General features: G+C 40.5%; 2 protein-coding genes across 2 annotated transcripts; one reads left to right on the forward strand and one right to left on the reverse strand.

The window, feature by feature from the left end:
* Positions 1 to 7624: 7624 nt before the first annotated feature.
* Positions 7625 to 9323, forward strand: LOC145450215 (tropomodulin-1-like). The gene has a single exon (XM_080328722.1). It carries the CDS (start codon positions 7661 to 7663, stop codon positions 8828 to 8830), a length of 1170 nt encoding a protein of 389 aa, XP_080184848.1. The 5' UTR covers positions 7625 to 7660; the 3' UTR covers positions 8831 to 9323.
* Positions 9324 to 9445: 122 nt separating this feature from the next.
* On the reverse strand, positions 9446 to 12266 carry LOC145450222 (dehydrogenase/reductase SDR family member 11-like). Its single transcript, XM_080328726.1, has 2 exons — positions 11748 to 12266; positions 9446 to 9952 (listed from the first exon to the last, which is right to left on the reverse strand). The coding sequence occupies exons 1-2, from the start codon at positions 12132 to 12134 to the stop codon at positions 9512 to 9514; spliced, it is 828 nt and encodes a 275-aa protein (XP_080184852.1). The 5' UTR covers positions 12135 to 12266; the 3' UTR covers positions 9446 to 9511.
* Between the last annotated feature and the right edge of the window lie 5057 nt (positions 12267 to 17323).

Raw genomic sequence — 17323 nt, forward strand, 5'->3', positions numbered from 1 at the left:
GATAGCTAGCGACGACTCAGGCCACAATATGCCACAATGCCGAAGTACATGCTGACTTTTTAAACGTCGCCAAATGTATCAACTGGAGCAATCAAATGATATAATATTGCCATAAAATCACTATCTTGCGTCGCTTTACAAACAATTTCGACGATGACTCACAAGGAAATATAAGCTTACGTCTTAACGATCTATGCCAGACCGGACAATGTATTCGGCGTCTGACTATTGCTACATTGATACTGAGCAGTAATAATACCCCATTAACAAGTTATACAGTAGCCAACAACCAAATCGCACGAATTTGGTTTTTATGACACAATAAACATATAAAATCAAGATTGACCCCATACGCCTGTACGATTTATTTTTATCAATTTCTATATCAATTTCAATTATTGGTTGAATAATAGCATCATTCGCTTACTACCTGTATTTCGTCTTGATGTTGTGTGATTGCGGGTCAAGCTCACAGCAGAGAGTCACTAAATATTCACAAACGGAAAGCTGAATATTTCAAGCAAACCTTTATAACAAAGCAAGTATTTTTTGAGATTAGCAAGGTGCATGCTAGTTTGGTGTTGAATTTTTATGCTCCCAGCGCCTTGCATAAAGTGGTCCTAAGTTGAGGTACAAAGAATTTTACCCAAAGATGTTATAATGACGTGAAAAATTGTAATACATTAAAAAGGTTCACAGTGCAGAACCTACTGTGTGCTCGAGAGGGCCGGGCCCAGATCTGACATGACTATTTCGACCACCGACATGCCCCATCACTTCCATGGCTTGTGCTGTTATATGTCATATTCATTTAATTTTTTAATTCCGTGTAGTTACGTTCGTGCCTCTTATCCGTATGCTCCAGGGTAAGCCAAGATGTGTGACTGATTGAATCCTTCCAATCACTTCATTTTATTTTAATCTTCTGGTGCTTTGAATTCAATAAATTATTAAGAAACTAAACTGCATGCACAAATTGCACATGCACAATGCACATCTCAGCAGTCTCAATTACTTAAATCAATGTCTGGCGGCGTTTCATATGGTTCATATCAGAATACACAGAGCGGATAATCATACCCAGGTTTAGAGCAGGATTCATGTTGGATACGATCGGTTTGTACTAGAGCAGGGGTGGGCAGATCTGCTTCATGCGCGAGTCGCATATCAAAATTATTCGCTTTAAAAGAGCCACAACACAAAAAGTCACAAACACGACTTTTTGATTCACAATGAAATTTAGGTTATCGAATGAAGTTTATTGTTGTGTGGCGATATGGTGCGTCTCCGGTTACCGGTGAATTCGGCTATTATACAGAGGTCAGGGCATGTAGAATGTAGATATTAGGGTTGGAGGCGGGTTATAGGCTTAAGGTTGGGGTGGGTATCCCAAGATTAGGGTTGGGGTGGGTATCCCAAGATTAGGGTTGGAGGATATTAGGGTGGGGTATATTAGGGTTGGGGGAGGGTTGGGGAGGGTATATTAGGGTTGGGGAGAGGGATATTAGGGTTGAATGTGCATGGGTTAGGGTTAAGGTTGGGACGTTGCGTAGGGATACCATATTTTGGAATCGGAAAAGGAGGACACGTTTTCAAAATTTTCGAACTTAGAATACTGGAGTAAAATCCGAAGAAATGGTAAATCTTTGCCGACTTTGTGGTTGGTTGACTAAAAAACAGTTTTCGGCTCCACACCAACAATACAGTTTTTCTTTCACACTTTACGTCGGTTGACCTATAAAAAAGAAGGTCGAACCACGAATTTTCTATTTAGCGTCATTTATGCCCATTTTCAGTCGAATCTATCCTCTATCTTAGCTCTAAAAGCTGTAAAGGAGGACATTTAGGCGTCCTCGGGGGACATTTTCAGCAACCTGAAAAAGTAGGACAAATCCTGCTAAAAGAGGACGAATGGTAACCCTAAAGTTGGGTTAAGGGCATCCCAAGATTACGGTTCGAGGATATTAGGGATGTGTAGCGGGATATTAGGGTTGGTAGAGAGAGATATTAGGGTTGGGGAGGGATATTAGGGTTGGGGAGGGCTATATTAGGGTTGGTGGGGAGGGATCTACTTGAGTACCTCGAAAAAGTAGAAATATTCAACATATATACTATTTCAAATACGTGACGTGATGGAGCAAAATAACGTCGTATTCAGCGCCCCCAAATTAGGTATAATTATCCCAATGAAGTCCGGGTGCAAAAATCGTGTAGACCAGTGTAATCGTTGAGTTATATTTTCCTCTAAACAATTCACAAACAATGTAAAAAGCGATGCATCGAATCGATTGATCACCAGGCATTTATTGCTACGGGCGAAACGTTTGTGAACTCGATTCGAGAGTTCAATTGAAAATTTCTAAGCCTGTAGTGTCGCCTCCCTTAAATTTTACAAGTCTTGCGTAAACCATAAGGAAAGAAACAACATGACAACAATAGTTTGACTGGTAGAAGCGGAGTTATTTAAGTTTTTCGTTGATAATTCTCGGATTATCCACCAATCAAGGATAACCCGAGAATTATCAACGAAAAACTCAAGTAACTCCGCTTCTACAAGTTGGAATTGAGTCAAATTTGTTTTGCATCGTCTTTGAAGACAACCCAACAATTTCATGGGGTTGACGGAAAAAATTTTATTTTTATTTTATTTTTCCATAACAATTTAAAATTTTTAATTGGATCTGCGGAGGCTTATACTCGTTAGAATTAGACCAAATTAGGTGTGCAGCGTTTTTTTCTAGGGTAACCTGACAATTTAATCAGTGAATGGCTGGAACAGGGATATCCCTGCTGGGCTCGAATCCAGAAATATGTTATTTTTGAACAGCACTACTGTACTCAGTGTAGCCTACTTGTACAATGTACAATTGTGTACAATAGAGTTGGATCAATTACAATATTTCAATTCAATTACAATTACCATTACAATTACTTCGTTGCATATTTCAATTACATTACAATTACAATTACTCAATGCTAAAAATATCAAATCACAATTTTAATTACAATTACTGTTAAACATGTAATTAATTACAATTATAATTACAATTACAATACTTTTAAACAGGTAATTGATTCAGTAAAGAGGTGTTCTTTGACAACCGTAGAGATGTAATTAGCAACAATCTCAAGCTATTCATGTTTCATTCCTGATATGTAGAATACAACTCGAACGTGTTCGAACTATTCCTAATCATGAGTACTGAAAACTACAAGCACAGAAAAATGTTTCAAGCGGCTGTTAAGAATCAAGGGTTTGAGTGACTAACTGCGAATAGGCTACAGGACGGTCAATGAAATGTAATCAAACGATTAGGCTACTCAGAGCTGAGTCAGGATAATGAAATGTAATTGGTAAGGCGTCAGCGATAAAGATGATACCGATAAGGTGCGTGAAATTAAAATAAACGCAAAAGGAAAGAACCTCCTGATAAGAATTACAATATTTTGGTTCGCATTTACATTTTCACTTGCTCGGAAACTGCTAGCTTGCATTTGATGAACATTAGGGTTCGAAAAGTTTCTGGCCCCAGTAAATGTGGCCAAGATTGGAGGTAAGATTGGGATAACATCTCTACAAATGCGTGATGAAGTTTGATGAAGCCTTGGTTGGAAACTTGAATTTTTTTGCTATTGTTGCAGTAAGCCTCGGTACTGGTCAGAGATTAACAAAAATCTTTGACTGTGGTGTAGGAAATGGTTCAGCACAGGTTTCAGAAGAATTTATTTGCTGTTCATCCATTTTTGAAATATTAAGATTTAGTTTAGCCCACTGGTTCTCTAACTTTTTTAGACACGCCCCCTTTATGACAGTGAATATTTCGTGCCCCCCTTATCGTCATAGCACATGCAATCCTTTATCCTTACATATAGTTTGATGGTATGGAAGGTTATGACTGATGATGAGAGAATTCTCCAATACGAAATTCAGACTATACACCGAGCAATAACCATAAAACAGAGGTGAATCGGGCCAAGCGCAGAAAAGATTTCAGTTCACTGGAGCGTCGCGCCCCGTTCAGATGCTTTCACGCCGCCCAAGGGGCACGCCCCCAGTTTGAGAATAACTGGTTTAGCCTATATTGTAATTCACAAAGTTTTCTGCTGCTACTGAAGTATGGGAAACAGTTTAGCGTGACTGAATTATCTAGTTATAGTACAGCACGCATAGAACACCGATGTAAATAGGCTAATTATTACATGTGGTGACTGTTTACTAAGGCCTCAAGGCCCCTCGTCGTCATCTTGGCTCGTTCCGGATTTTCACTGGTGCGACGAATAAATGATTGATTAAATGATTATTTTATGTTGTGATTGTCAGGTTTCCATGACAATGTAATTGAGATTGTAATTGAGCAAAATTTTGATCAAATTACAATTACACAAAATAGAAATGCTTCAATTACAATTACAATTACATGAAGAAATGAAATTATTTACATTCAGCTCAATTACTAATTACAATTGATCCAACTCTGGTGTACACTTGGACACTGTAAGTGTACCCGGCTATACAGTTGCTTCAGTACAATAGGTTTCTGTGACGAGATAACGTAATGGTATAACTCACAGCTGTACACAGTGTGACTCTACTTGTGCAATGTACGTACAAGTACAATGTAGCCTACAATCGTGTGCACTTGGACACTTTACGACTGTACGTACGTGTACCCTATACAGTTGGTGTAGTAAAGTAGGTTTCTGTGGCGAGATAGCGTAGTGGTATAATCCACAGCTGCAACACCAATGGGCTGAGGGTTCGAGTACGACTCCAGAATTCCTACCGAAGTGTAGGAGGCTTATCTAGGCTCCTCCTCGTCATCTCATCCGTGTAAGCGCTGTCTCATGAAAGCCTATGAGTGGACCGTGTTACAAGCAGAGGTGGTCAAAGTAGTCAAGAAAGCTACTTGAGTAGAAGTAGAAGTAGCGACTAAAAAAATCTACTCAAGTACGAGTAGAAGTACTTCTTTCATCAGCAACTTAGAACTACTTGAAGTAGAAGTAGAATTGACCGACTTTAAATCTACTCAAGTAAGTAAGTAGTTGTGAAAACGATCGTAATTCGTTCGCATGGACTGTCAAAAGCAGCAAACGGAGCTACGCGAAATTTGTAGAGAGCTTGTTTCATATTGATGCATCCCAGGAGGTGTCAATTTTTGACAGAATAAGCAGTCGTCAACATAATGAGATGTAAATGATACCATTGATATGGAAATGCGATGCTAATTCTTTGTTTACTTGAACACCGTTCCTGTGAATATCATGGCATGGCGTCTCTCCCATATTATAGGGCCCAATAGTTCAGTCGAAGAGCAATACGGAGAAGTTGTGCCGGATACGGCTTTAACACTTTGTGCGATTAGTATACATTAATTAGAAATATGGCAGATCATAGAAATGCCATGTAGTGTATAGCTTCATTTTCGGAAATATAAGGCATTACTACACTTGCTTTTATACTTCGACATGCATGTTTTCCTGACAAAAGAACTGAAACAATAATTAAAACTCAACGTATAATACTCGTAATTGAAAAAAATACAAATACTACTTTTAAAAGCGTAAAATATATTTCATGTCTTTTGTCCAGAAAGTTTCAACGGCGGTCTGCTAAAACAGCTAGGGCTAACGTTAAAAAAAGTAAAAGTCCGCTTTTCCAGATTAGGACACGTCATGGGCTGGTAGGTATAATAGGTTATTGTTAGATTGCGAAACGATAGTTTCAAAACTTTATGGGGGGGGGGCATACTTACTGTGATGAAATATTTGGTATAGACGACCATGCGGTGTGAACGAAACCCCCCCAGTATCTAAATTATATTCAGCGATAGGTCTACTCTCGTTAAAACAGATTTGTCACCCCAAATCTACTGTGCGCGAAGCGCAACGAAAATTCTAGTTATTTCATGACTCTTATGTAAATTAAATGTTGGTACTACGTGAAAACAGCCTCGAAATTCCTTAAGCTATCTATCTTGAGAGATCAAACTACTTCTACTTAACAAACTGAAAATAGCGAAAAGCAAGTAAGTAGTTCACAAAATATTACGAAGTAGAAGTGGAAGTAGCGAAAAAAATATGTACTTGAGTAAGTACCAGAAGTAGAGGAAAACTACTTGAGTACTTCGAAAAAGTAGAAGTACTTCGTTACTGACCACCTATGGTTACAAGTCGGAATACGGAAATGAATAAAATTGGTCTGGTGCGTAAATGACCAATGAAAATTGACCATAGTAGTCGAATATCATGAATACCACAAACAAACAAACAAACATTAGGCTTTTGTCTTTTTGTGACTTTGCCTCTAGAGCCAGCGCCATCTAACGATTTCCGCAACTGGATACTCCTGTTTATAGAGATAAAGCGCTCAAGAGCTAGTGGGTATCCCAAAGTAGTATTGACACAGTGCCATCAGTAAAGTACGCATAAATGTCACTTACAGGATTAAATCAATTGGTTTCGGTACGGTACGAAGGCAAAGAAAGTAACGTCGGAACCGAAGTAACCAAACTTTATGCTGATGCGCTCCTAGTGATCATATATCACACACCTTATTTGGAGGAAGCCGGACTCTGTTTGGATTCGCAGTTCATTCATTAACAAAAAGGTTCGGTGTTGGCGATGACGAACGGTTAGAAGAAAAGTTCGCTTGGTGCTTATATGGCGAAATCATAACAATGAAAAATTTCGCAACGAGTTTGTGTTCAGTTATATAGTCGAAGATCAGTTTATTGCTACTTGCCGGAACAGATCCCGTCTCGAATAGTACGGTAGTCGCGACTCGTGAGAATCGAGGTAGGCCTACTGCTACATGTTTATCCTACGTGGAAGCTCTTTATTACTTTATTGTCACGCACACTGAAGTTATTGTTATCTGTGTTATTTCACAAAATATAACATGTTTAAGATCATTCGGAAAGGAGAACATTTTTGACCTTGATTCCTACAGAGGACAAAGGAGACGGTGTGATAAAGTCTGTTGACAGTTGCAAGGTTGACTCATCGATGAGTTGTTAATGACGTTCTTGTTATATGTGATCAAAATGTATGGCTAAATCCCTTGGTTTCCAGTGGGCTGTTGATGTCAGACTGTTCACAGGTGTCGAGGTAATCTGCTTACTGGATTGTTAGGATTGGGTTTCTGTCGAATGATATATTTGAAAATTATTCTCATAAATGAAAAGCTATGTGTATTTCGCTGGTTACGCTGCCTGAATCAGTGACTTCTGTATATGATGGAAAGTGTAACATTAACATTAACGAGGATTAGCTCCTGCAGACGCCCCATAGTTGCTTGAATAATAGCCCAGTGTGTATCATATACCATGCCTTACTGAAATTTGTATAGACTAAAAGACCTTTTTAATTCTTATCTCATATTCTCTGTAGGGACGGATTGTATTGTTTTGTTAAAAAATTCCAAAGTATTCACTGATTATGAGTATTTATGGATTCATGGACTTGCACGGATTCGTTCATAAACTGTTGACAAAAATTTGCACTAGTTGAGTCAGATTTCAGCTTTTATGCCAGTGCTAGCTAACAATCTTCTATTTATCATTACAATTGGTTTTTCAATGCCTTGTAGCACAGACATGGATGAGTGTCGTGATTGAAATAACTACATCGAAATATTCTTGCTAACTTTTATTTATTTGTAATGTTTAACATCCAGCAGAGCAGCCTTTCATTAATTGGATTAACCTCTGCAGTATTGACTGAAGCAATGGATGACTTCACAGCGATAAGAGAAAAGGAGCGAGCAAAGTATATAGCGGTAGACGAAGATGCTCTGTTATCGGGACTTAATGCAGACGAAATTGAACAGCTCACCTTGGAGTTGGAAGAACTCGACCCCGACAATGAACTCCTGCCTCCAAGCATGCGGCAGAAAGATCAAACCAAGAAAGCGCCGACCGGAAAGCTTAATCGAGAGTCCCTCCTCCAATATTTGGAAGACGAAGCAAAGCTTATCGACGACGTCGAAGATATAGTTCCATACCAAGCAGGTGTGAAACGAGGTGCAGTTTATGTGGAAAGCAAGTCTGAAAATCAACAACCGCTGCGGCCTCCAAATCTTGATCCCGAGTTGGAAGAAGCACTCGACAACGCGTCCGAAGCGGAACTAACAGATATAGCTGCCATATTAGGTATGCACACAATCATGAGCACCGATCAGTTTTACAGTTCTCTGAAATCAACCACCATCGCGAATAAATCGGGATTTTCCAGCGTCACAAAGTGTGAATTGAAATCGACCCCCGTGAATGAACCGCCGAATCCTACCAATGTGGAGGAAACGCTGCAAAGAATAAAAGACAATGATCCCGACCTTACCGAAGTCAATTTGAATAACATAAAAAATATCCCGATTCACACTTTGCAACAGTATTGCGAGGCGTTAAAAGCAAATAGCTACGTCACTTCCTTTTCTTTGGTCAATACAAGAAGCAACGACGCAGTAGCACGTGCTGTCGGTGATATGCTAAATATAAACAGGGTACTGCTGGTGTTGAATGTTGAAAGCAATTTCATGTCTGGCGACGGTATCAAGAGTATCCTCGAAAGCCTGGAACAGAACGACGTTATCACACATCTCAAAGTAGATAACCAGAGGTCACAGTTCGGCAACAAAGTGGAGAGTGATATGGTGAAATACATTTCACAGAGTACGACGCTGTTGAAGTTTGGGTATAACTTCCGACTTCCTGGCCCGAGAGAACTTGTAAGCGATCATTTGCTGAAAAATAATGATTTGAAAAGGAAATCGAGAGTCGATTTTAATCCATCGAGCGTGGTCACTAAGACCGAGCGAAGGAGGAAAAAGTAATCAACGTTTCACTGCTTGTGTCTGTTAGATTTTTAAGAACTACTTTTGATTCGAATGTTCTGCTGCTGTGCTTCTTGGTTGAACATTATTTTACTGTACTTGGAACAGTTGCTGATGCTGCTGCAATGGTATCTGCAGTGCGTGGGTGAGTTCTTACATGCAGAAGATACTGACATTTTGACGAATGCCAGACGTTAGACAAACTTTGTTGCACTGTTGATGCCCGTGTTAGCCTGCTTGCCATACCTACACATCATATCGTTGAAGTCATATTATGGTGTTCCTTTTTATGTGACTTCTCGGCTATTGGACTTCTGAAATTTATGCCGGGTTTTTACTTTGTGCGGTTGGTGTTTAAAAATCAATGTTTAACACGTGATAAAGATCCGTGTATGATTTCACTACTAATATTAAATTCTTGCACTTGAATAACCTCCTGCATGGATGCAGCTGATTACTTTACTTTTTCAAAAAATACATGCTTATGGGAATACGGCTTGTTGAACGCCTTTAGTGTGGTAACTAAGGGTAACTTGATAGTCAGAGTATACGACTGTAGACGGGTTGAATTGCAAGGTACTGGCCTCTAGGGAATTACGTTTACCAAATGCAATATTACGCTGGTATGCAGGGCTGCAGATTGAGCAGACACATACTAATTCACGTTTACTCAGTGTAAAATTAGTATTCAGTAGCAGATTTCACGAGTAGTTCGCATATGTTCAATGTCCGCGGGCTTGAAAGCGCGTACACAACCGTCTCGGCAAGATCTTCCGCCGGCATTGCCGTGAACTTGGAAAGCAATTCAGCGGCTCGACCGGGTTCTCGCTGATACCACCGATTTACAAAGTCCGACTCGACATGCCCCGGTGATATTGACGTCACGCGAATGCGAGAGCTTCGGCCGACTAGCTCGCGTCGCAAGCCGTCGCTTAAAGCGGTGATGGCGAATTTGGTCATTTGATAGAAGTGCGCAGCAGGCCGGTTGTCGACAGCGTGTCCCGAAGTACTGTTGATGTTTATTATGTAACCGTCGTCAATACCGTGTTTGGTCATGAGTTTGACGGCTTCGCGGCTGCATATCGTAGGCGCCAGTACGTTGACTGCCAGCATTTGGTTCCAATCCAAATACGAAGTAGAAGTAGCCATCCACAAACTGAAATCGCACAAGGCCGACGGCTATGACCAAATCCCATCATGGTTTTTAAAAATGATAAGCCTGCATATCGGTCAATATATGGCCCATTTTTTCAACTTCATGATAGAAAATGGAGTCTACCCAAGCTATCTAAAAAAAGCCAGAGTAGTCCCTGTACACAAAGCTGGGGATAGAACTAATGTCACCAACTACCGTCCGATATCCGTTCTCCCATGCATCGGGATTGTATTCGAAAAGTTGCTCCTCTCCCGCCTGTCCTCATTCCTCGCCAAAATGTCTGTCATTTCCCCTCAACAATTTGGCTTCCGAAACAAACACCAAACCGCTCATGCCCTCCTAACAGTGGCCGAACAGTACTATGATATCTCAGAGAAGCGAAATGTGGGATGTAGCATTTTTCTCGACCTAAAAAAAGCGTTTGACTGCGTAGATCATAAAATTCTCATCTCGAAATTGGCGCGTTACGGACTTCGGGGCCCACAACTTGAGCTCATGAAAAGTTACCTCACTGGACGCCAACAAATGGTTGCGATCTCAGACACCTTGTCCTCTCCTCACCCGGTGACCTGTGGTGTGCCCCAGGGCTCAGTACTTGGACCGGTCCTTTTCACCTTATATGTCAACGACATTTTTGAAACCTCCTCACTGAACACCACACTGTTCGCTGATGATACTCACCTCCTCTCTTCCGCATCTTCGACGGCAGAGCTGGATGCCCTGACTGGTGACCAAATGCCCAAAGTCCATGAGTGGACGGCCCAGAACAACCTTTGCATAAACGCCTCGAAATCGCAATTGCTGACAGTAAATTCAAAAAATAACCTAACCGTTAATATCGCTGGTCAGCCCGTTTCCAACACAGATAATGCCAAATATCTCGGAGTTTTACTGGACTCGAACATGTCCTGGAAGAGTCATATTCAGTCCCTAGAAACTAAATTATCACCGAAGTGCGGCCTGTTCTACAGCCTTGGGCGCTTCATGCCAGCATGGGTTCTTCTGATACTCTTTAAATCCTTAATCCAATCGAAGTTACATTATGGCATCCTCTGTTGGGGGGCTGCCAGTAAAACTGCACTCAAGCCACTGCAGAAACTACAGCATAAAGTACTCCGAATCATAGCTAGGGCTCCAAAAGGGCCTGGCTGCCCATCCAATAAGTCGCTGCTGAAGAGATTTGGCGTCCTAAACATAGAAGATATGCGGAAACTAGAAATCGCCAAGTTTATGTATCAGTTTCACTGCGGTCGTTGCCCCGAATATTTCAATGACTTCTTTACCTCTGAATCAAAAGCGCACAAGTACAACACACGCGCGTCCACGTCGTCCAAATATCATGTGATCGACCGAAAAGATCATCGCTCCATCAAATATGCCGGACCTGATGTGTGGAACAGTATCCCGCCGGCCATCAGACAGTCGACGAGCATGTCCACATTCAAGTCGAAATACAAACAATTACTACTAAATAAATACAGTCCATCCTCAAGATTACCGGACCACGACTGACCTATCGATCTCGCTTCCCATGACATGCCGCCCTATTTCTTGTCGCATTCTTTTTCTATACTATCTTCTTTACTTTCATTCAGTGTGCATGCCTCCTCTTTACATCGCCTAGGCCAAGGTGGGTGTCAGATTCCATAGACTACTCCTTGTCGCTTCGACATCTTCCTGTCTTTTCATTGTATCGCATTTTTTGTGGTGTATTGAACTGATAAAATTGCTAATAAACCAATGATGATGATGATGATGATGATCTTCTGTCTTGCCGGACAGCAACGGACAGTCGTGCGCTAATCCGGCGTTGTTGATGAGAACGTGGATACCGGAGTATTTTTCATCAATAAATTTGAATAAATCCAGGATATCCTGTTCTTTTTCAACGTCGCACCTAATCGCGACAATTTCGCCACGACATTGCTCTTTTGCCTGTTCAGCGACAGCCTCCAGTGCTCGCATGTTTCTAGCACACCCAATCACCTTCATGTTGTGCGATGCTAGTTTTAGGGCAATCGCTTTTCCAATACCAGATGACGCTCCTGTCACCAACGCCACTTTTCCTTGCCAGCTATCCATTTTAGGAATAGAATATACAAACTGATAAGCAACAAGGCAATACCTAAAGAAATGTGTAGGACACATTCATGGTCGTGCTTTGAAACTTTTGGACGCGTACGTTTGAAATCGCTGTTCTGCCTCGACCGTAACTAGCTCGTTATTAATATATCAACTCTTGAACTGCTTGTGTCTACGTATGAAAGAAGAATATTTAACCAACATGTTTTCTACGGTTCGCATGATCGAACGAATGAATACGCTTCAGGCTGGTTCGCACGCCTGACTGCGCGACAAAATAGCAAACGATATCCGATACTATTATAATGGGTGGCATTAATACCGCATTGCACGAAGATTTAGAATATATGACTGCGCGTATGCCTGAAGACAAGATTTACGTTTAAAATGGGGTCAACTCGACGACATTTTATTGGTGCTATGGTGCACATTATCTGTTCTCTTTCAGATCGTGCTTTCAATCGTTTGAAAATGTAGGCTATGTGCCATTTACGAACCACACGATGACGCTATCGGCCTATACTCATTTTGTTCTGTAGGAGCTAACACATCGTGAAATTAACACTGAAACCTAAACCTGTATTGACAGAGTTGGTCAGTTACGGAGTACCTCTACTAATTTTTTCAAGTACTCGAGTATAAGTTTAGCCTACTTACACTATAGTTTCTCCAGGGGTTATGTTTCGATTCTGAAAAGTAGAAATTAATTTTGGGATGGGTTCGTGTCATTGAGAGTGAGTGAAGTTGTTAGAACTGCGTGAAAAAGCCCCTGTATCATGGTGGTGGAATATATTTTGGCTCATTACACTTTCCGCTTTTGTCGCGAAGCGATACACCCTTCAATTACGAAAGTACCTGTAGGAGGAGGCTTATGCGACCCCTCGACCGAATCTACTAACTGCTTAGATGGGTACTTTTCTGGCTTTTATTTTCTTCTTTCACTTGAAGTAGTTTTGACATATCTTGAAAATCGCTATACTTCAACTGAATTTCAATTTTTCAAAATGTTCTCAAGATTTGAAGAAATTGCGTTTCTTCTATCTTGCCAGCGTGATCGAGCCTGCAGCACAAATCGCGACTGGGAAATTGACGGACGGGATAGATAATTCCAATCGCTGTGAATCCTTCTTATTTATGGTAAAAAGGGTGGGCATGGCGGAACTTATCTTCACGTGTAAGGATTTGTTTTGCACGTATGACATATTTTAATACGGGTTAAAATCTTCGGCCTACATATAAAGTATTTACGATATCACGAATTTGACAAAAGAGGCGCAATGTTGCATGTTACCTAAAATGTAATACGTGGTAAGCAGAAAATTTTAATAGTCACGGGAATGTTTTAATAAACATATGTGGCAAGCGAACTTACGGCAATACAAAAGAATAAGGTAACCGTGTCAGGTACAAAACAAATATCACACAGGAGAATATTCGACGCTGTAATTTATAAGCCAGAGGTTCGTGTTTGTGTGCTGTGCATGCGCACATTGCGCAGTGTTATAAAATTTGCATGTGCATTTTTCTGTTTGACTCATTAACATATAGACGAGGCCAAGAACTCGCTGGAGAGAGTAGGCCTACGAAAGCAGCATTGAAATGAAGTATAAAAATTGGCCATTAGAAATCGACGACTATCTTTCCAATCTGCCAATGGAATAAAGCTTCACACGATACTCAATCAGATCTACAAATTTGGTGATTTTAGTTGCACAATTTCTGTCTTCGGCGCGGGGATTACAGGAAAAAGTAATGAGAACAGGAAAAATTAAGAACACAAGAAAAAATAGCAGCTAAGTAATCGGTCCTAACCCCGGATGAAACATCATATATAGCAGGGGCGGGCAACATACCCAGATGAATTGATATATTGGTAAATGGGGGGTACCGGGTTTATCAAACGCCTGGAAATCCTAATTATGGATTGCACCGTGTATTAATTGATCAGAGAGAATCAGACATAGCGGCGGCTGTATGACAATGCTGCTCTCAAATCCACATTGTTTTCGTCATTATCGGTGAGAAATGGCTTTGAAATCACATTGTCGTCGTTAAAATACATTCATTAAATACGATTTATTCCTTATATATATCTATGTGGATAAATGGACGAATAATTATGATGCATCGATTCAGCAATCCAAGTACTTAACTTTCCTATATCCGGCCCGCCGACTGGAGAAGTTGCCCGCCCCTGATATATAGTCTACCCAAGTGGACGTCAAAGTATAATATCGTAAATTTATACTCAATTACCAATAAGAGTGGGTATTTTCAATATATATATGTCTAAACCAGGCGAAGAGGAACTGGAAAACGGAATGTCGTGACTGCGGATACGAGTCTCGTCTGCGAACACGACCTGCCAATGTGATAAACGCCACTGTTGTGCAATACAATGATAATAATAAGAATACGAGTTTCCATGGCTGGCCACGAAATTCCTCTTTGTTAGGCCATGAGAGAGGGCAGGTCCAATATTGTGGTCGAATGCTGGAACTCCGCCTTGCAGTGGCTCCATATTGTACGGATATTTCGCAAGCGTGGATTTATTTACCATTAACCCATAAGGGTGACCTGACCTTTGGAATGATACTACCGAGGTAAATATTTAATTACGAAATCAACGAGTACCTAATGTATACTCAGGACATGGTATGGTATGGAAGTATGGCGTGGTATGGATCGATATTTTGGCATGGAATATGGAACAATGCAAGTATGGTATGGAATGGAAGATTTTAATCTATGGTATGGAACGACATTTCCATGCTTCCATACTTTGGTATTTTATACAATTTTATCGTGATCTGTGCAAGCTTCATAAAGCTTGTTCACGGAATACGATCGCTTTTGTTACAGTATGTGTGAACGTGAACTATTGAATGTTGTGTGCAGGAACAAATACACGCTTGTGCAATGGTTTAAAGGAGCACTTGAATGACATGATTTTGTGATGTAATAATGGCAACAGCAAGGTTAATCCGACATTCTACTGAGTCCAGACACGACGTCTCCGAGCATTAGTATATCATGTGGCGCAATAATTGATAATGTTGGCTACTCCAACTACCTCATTCCTTGAGTGACGACGGCTTACAAGGATTCATGATGCAACGTACTAATTGTTCGATGTGATTGATGATTACATTTTTCTGAAACATTTACCGCACATTTACACTATTTACAAATCGAGATATTATATTGGTCATATTTCAAACGCTTTCGCATAAGGATTATAGATCAGGGATCAGAATACCATTCGAAATTCTTGCGACGTTAACCCCGTCAAGCTACTTGGCGAGCCGGATTGCTGAATCAATAGATTATTCGCCCATATGTACGTACAAGGAATAAATCGTATTTAATGAATGTATTTTAACGACAGCAATGTTACTTCATCGCCATTTCTCGCCAATAATGACGAAAGACAATGTGGATTTGAGAACAGTATTGCCATAGGCGCCGCCATGTCTGCTTCTCTTTGATCAACAAACTCACGGTGAAATCCTTAATTAAGATTTCAAAGCGTTTGATAAGCCCGGTACCCAAAATTCACCAAGAAATCAATTTATTAGGGTTGCTTACATCGTAAATGCCGATAATGCAAGTCTTCTCGCTTCGAAAAACTTACGCATTAGCTCCATGGACGCTCTCGCACGCTGCGCAGTGCGAACGCGTATATAATAACATATAGTCACTAAAATCTGACGTTTAGGCAAGAAGTGGGGAAACTCTGCAGACTGAGGCCACGGGCCCGCGGGTCGTATGTTGCCCGTCCCTAATGGAGGGTCCTAGATAACAATCTCATTTTGCCCGCGGAAGCTGTAGAGTAGACGTACACGGCACCTCACCACCGTGAACTAAACCTCACCAAAACGGACTCTATAAAACTATTACCGGGAATTAGAGTCGCATCATGGCTAGTTTAAGCAATAATGACATCCAAAATATCAATAATACAGGTGCTAGAAAAGGTACTATACTTATGATATTGAAGTATTTGAAAGTATGGAATATGTATCAAGGATGGTATGGAACAATGTTGGTATGGTAAGGAAAATTGCAAGTATGGTATGGAGAGAGTAAGGCAAGTATGGGGTATGGAAAATCCTCTTTCCATACCATACCATACCCTGTAGTATAGTCCTAGTTAAAATCACGCGGCAGTCTTGCTGGGGAAAATTTTATTACCCAGACTATCGCTGATGTGCGTGAATTAACTAATGCTAACTTGGAATGTTTAAAGATTAATAAATGTGCGATGGCATCTACATCTTCGACACGCGAGACTACTCATGTATATCCGTTTCATTTGCAACTTTTGATCCGTATTCACCAAGAAACGGATGATATAGTGCCATATTTTATCTGGTTTCATTTCAGAAGCCAAGATTTATATCGTAAATAACCACTGGAAGGTAAGAACAGTAAGGTAGTAAAAGGGTGATATGTCTCTGCGTCCAAAGAAGTACGGTAGGCCAATACATTCATGTCGGCGGTATGGCTATTTTGATATTTAGTCAGGTCACTATAGCTGGGTTGAAGCTCATGCTGGCGGCCTGGCGCAAGCGTATGAAGTAGGGTTGCATTTAAAACAAAAATCAATTTAAAACAAACATGTTTGAAACAAGGCCCTAATTTAAAACTGTTTTTTAATCCGGGACGTCACGAATATTCAATTGTGACGTCATAATGAATTGACATTGACAATTGAAAATATAGGGTAAATATAGCTCCTTTGGCGAAATATCTGTACTATTAATGTTGGACCGACTATTTTGAGGGTTCCAACCTTCCCATATCGATATACGCCTGCTATATCTGGTGGTAATTGTCCGTAGGCTCATACAACAGGTTTCTTGGAAAGTATTTACACAATTACAACTTTTTACAACTTGAAAAAAACACAATATCTTTTTTTTAAAAGGTCTTTTTTAAAGCACTGTTTAAAACATGTTTTACACAAAGTGAATTAAACACCGATTGTTTTAAATGCAACCCTAGTATGCGCAGGGTGTAAATCTACAGGAAAATCATCACACATGATGTGACGTGCCAATAAATTATTCAGGGCAAGTCGGATCTGCTTGTTTTGAGACATTTATTGGATTTACCTTGACAACTGTGATGATTCGGCCATTCATACTTCAATGGCAATATTTAGGTATAGGTAGGCTACACAGGTGATTGCTATGGCGTCATGGCATATTCGCAACAGGGAGCCATTACAATGAACTCACCAACGCGACGCA

The sequence above is a fragment of the Botryllus schlosseri genome, chromosome 11, assembly GCF_051294905.1.
Source record: "Botryllus schlosseri isolate E-star chromosome 11, Bs_hap1, whole genome shotgun sequence".
NCBI classification, from domain to species: Eukaryota; Metazoa; Chordata; class Ascidiacea; order Stolidobranchia; family Styelidae; genus Botryllus; species Botryllus schlosseri.

Coding starts and splice junctions, on each gene's coding strand:
- LOC145450215 (XM_080328722.1), top strand. CDS start 7,661: ATGTTTAACATCCAGCAGAGCAGCCTTTCATTAATTGGATTAACCTCT.
- LOC145450222 (XM_080328726.1), bottom strand. CDS start 12,134: ATGTGTCCTACACATTTCTTTAGGTATTGCCTTGTTGCTTATCAGTTT. Junction 9,953..11,747: donor TGTCCGGCAAGACAGAAGAT/CATCATCATCAT, acceptor TCGTATTTGGAT/TGGAACCAAATGCTGGCAGT.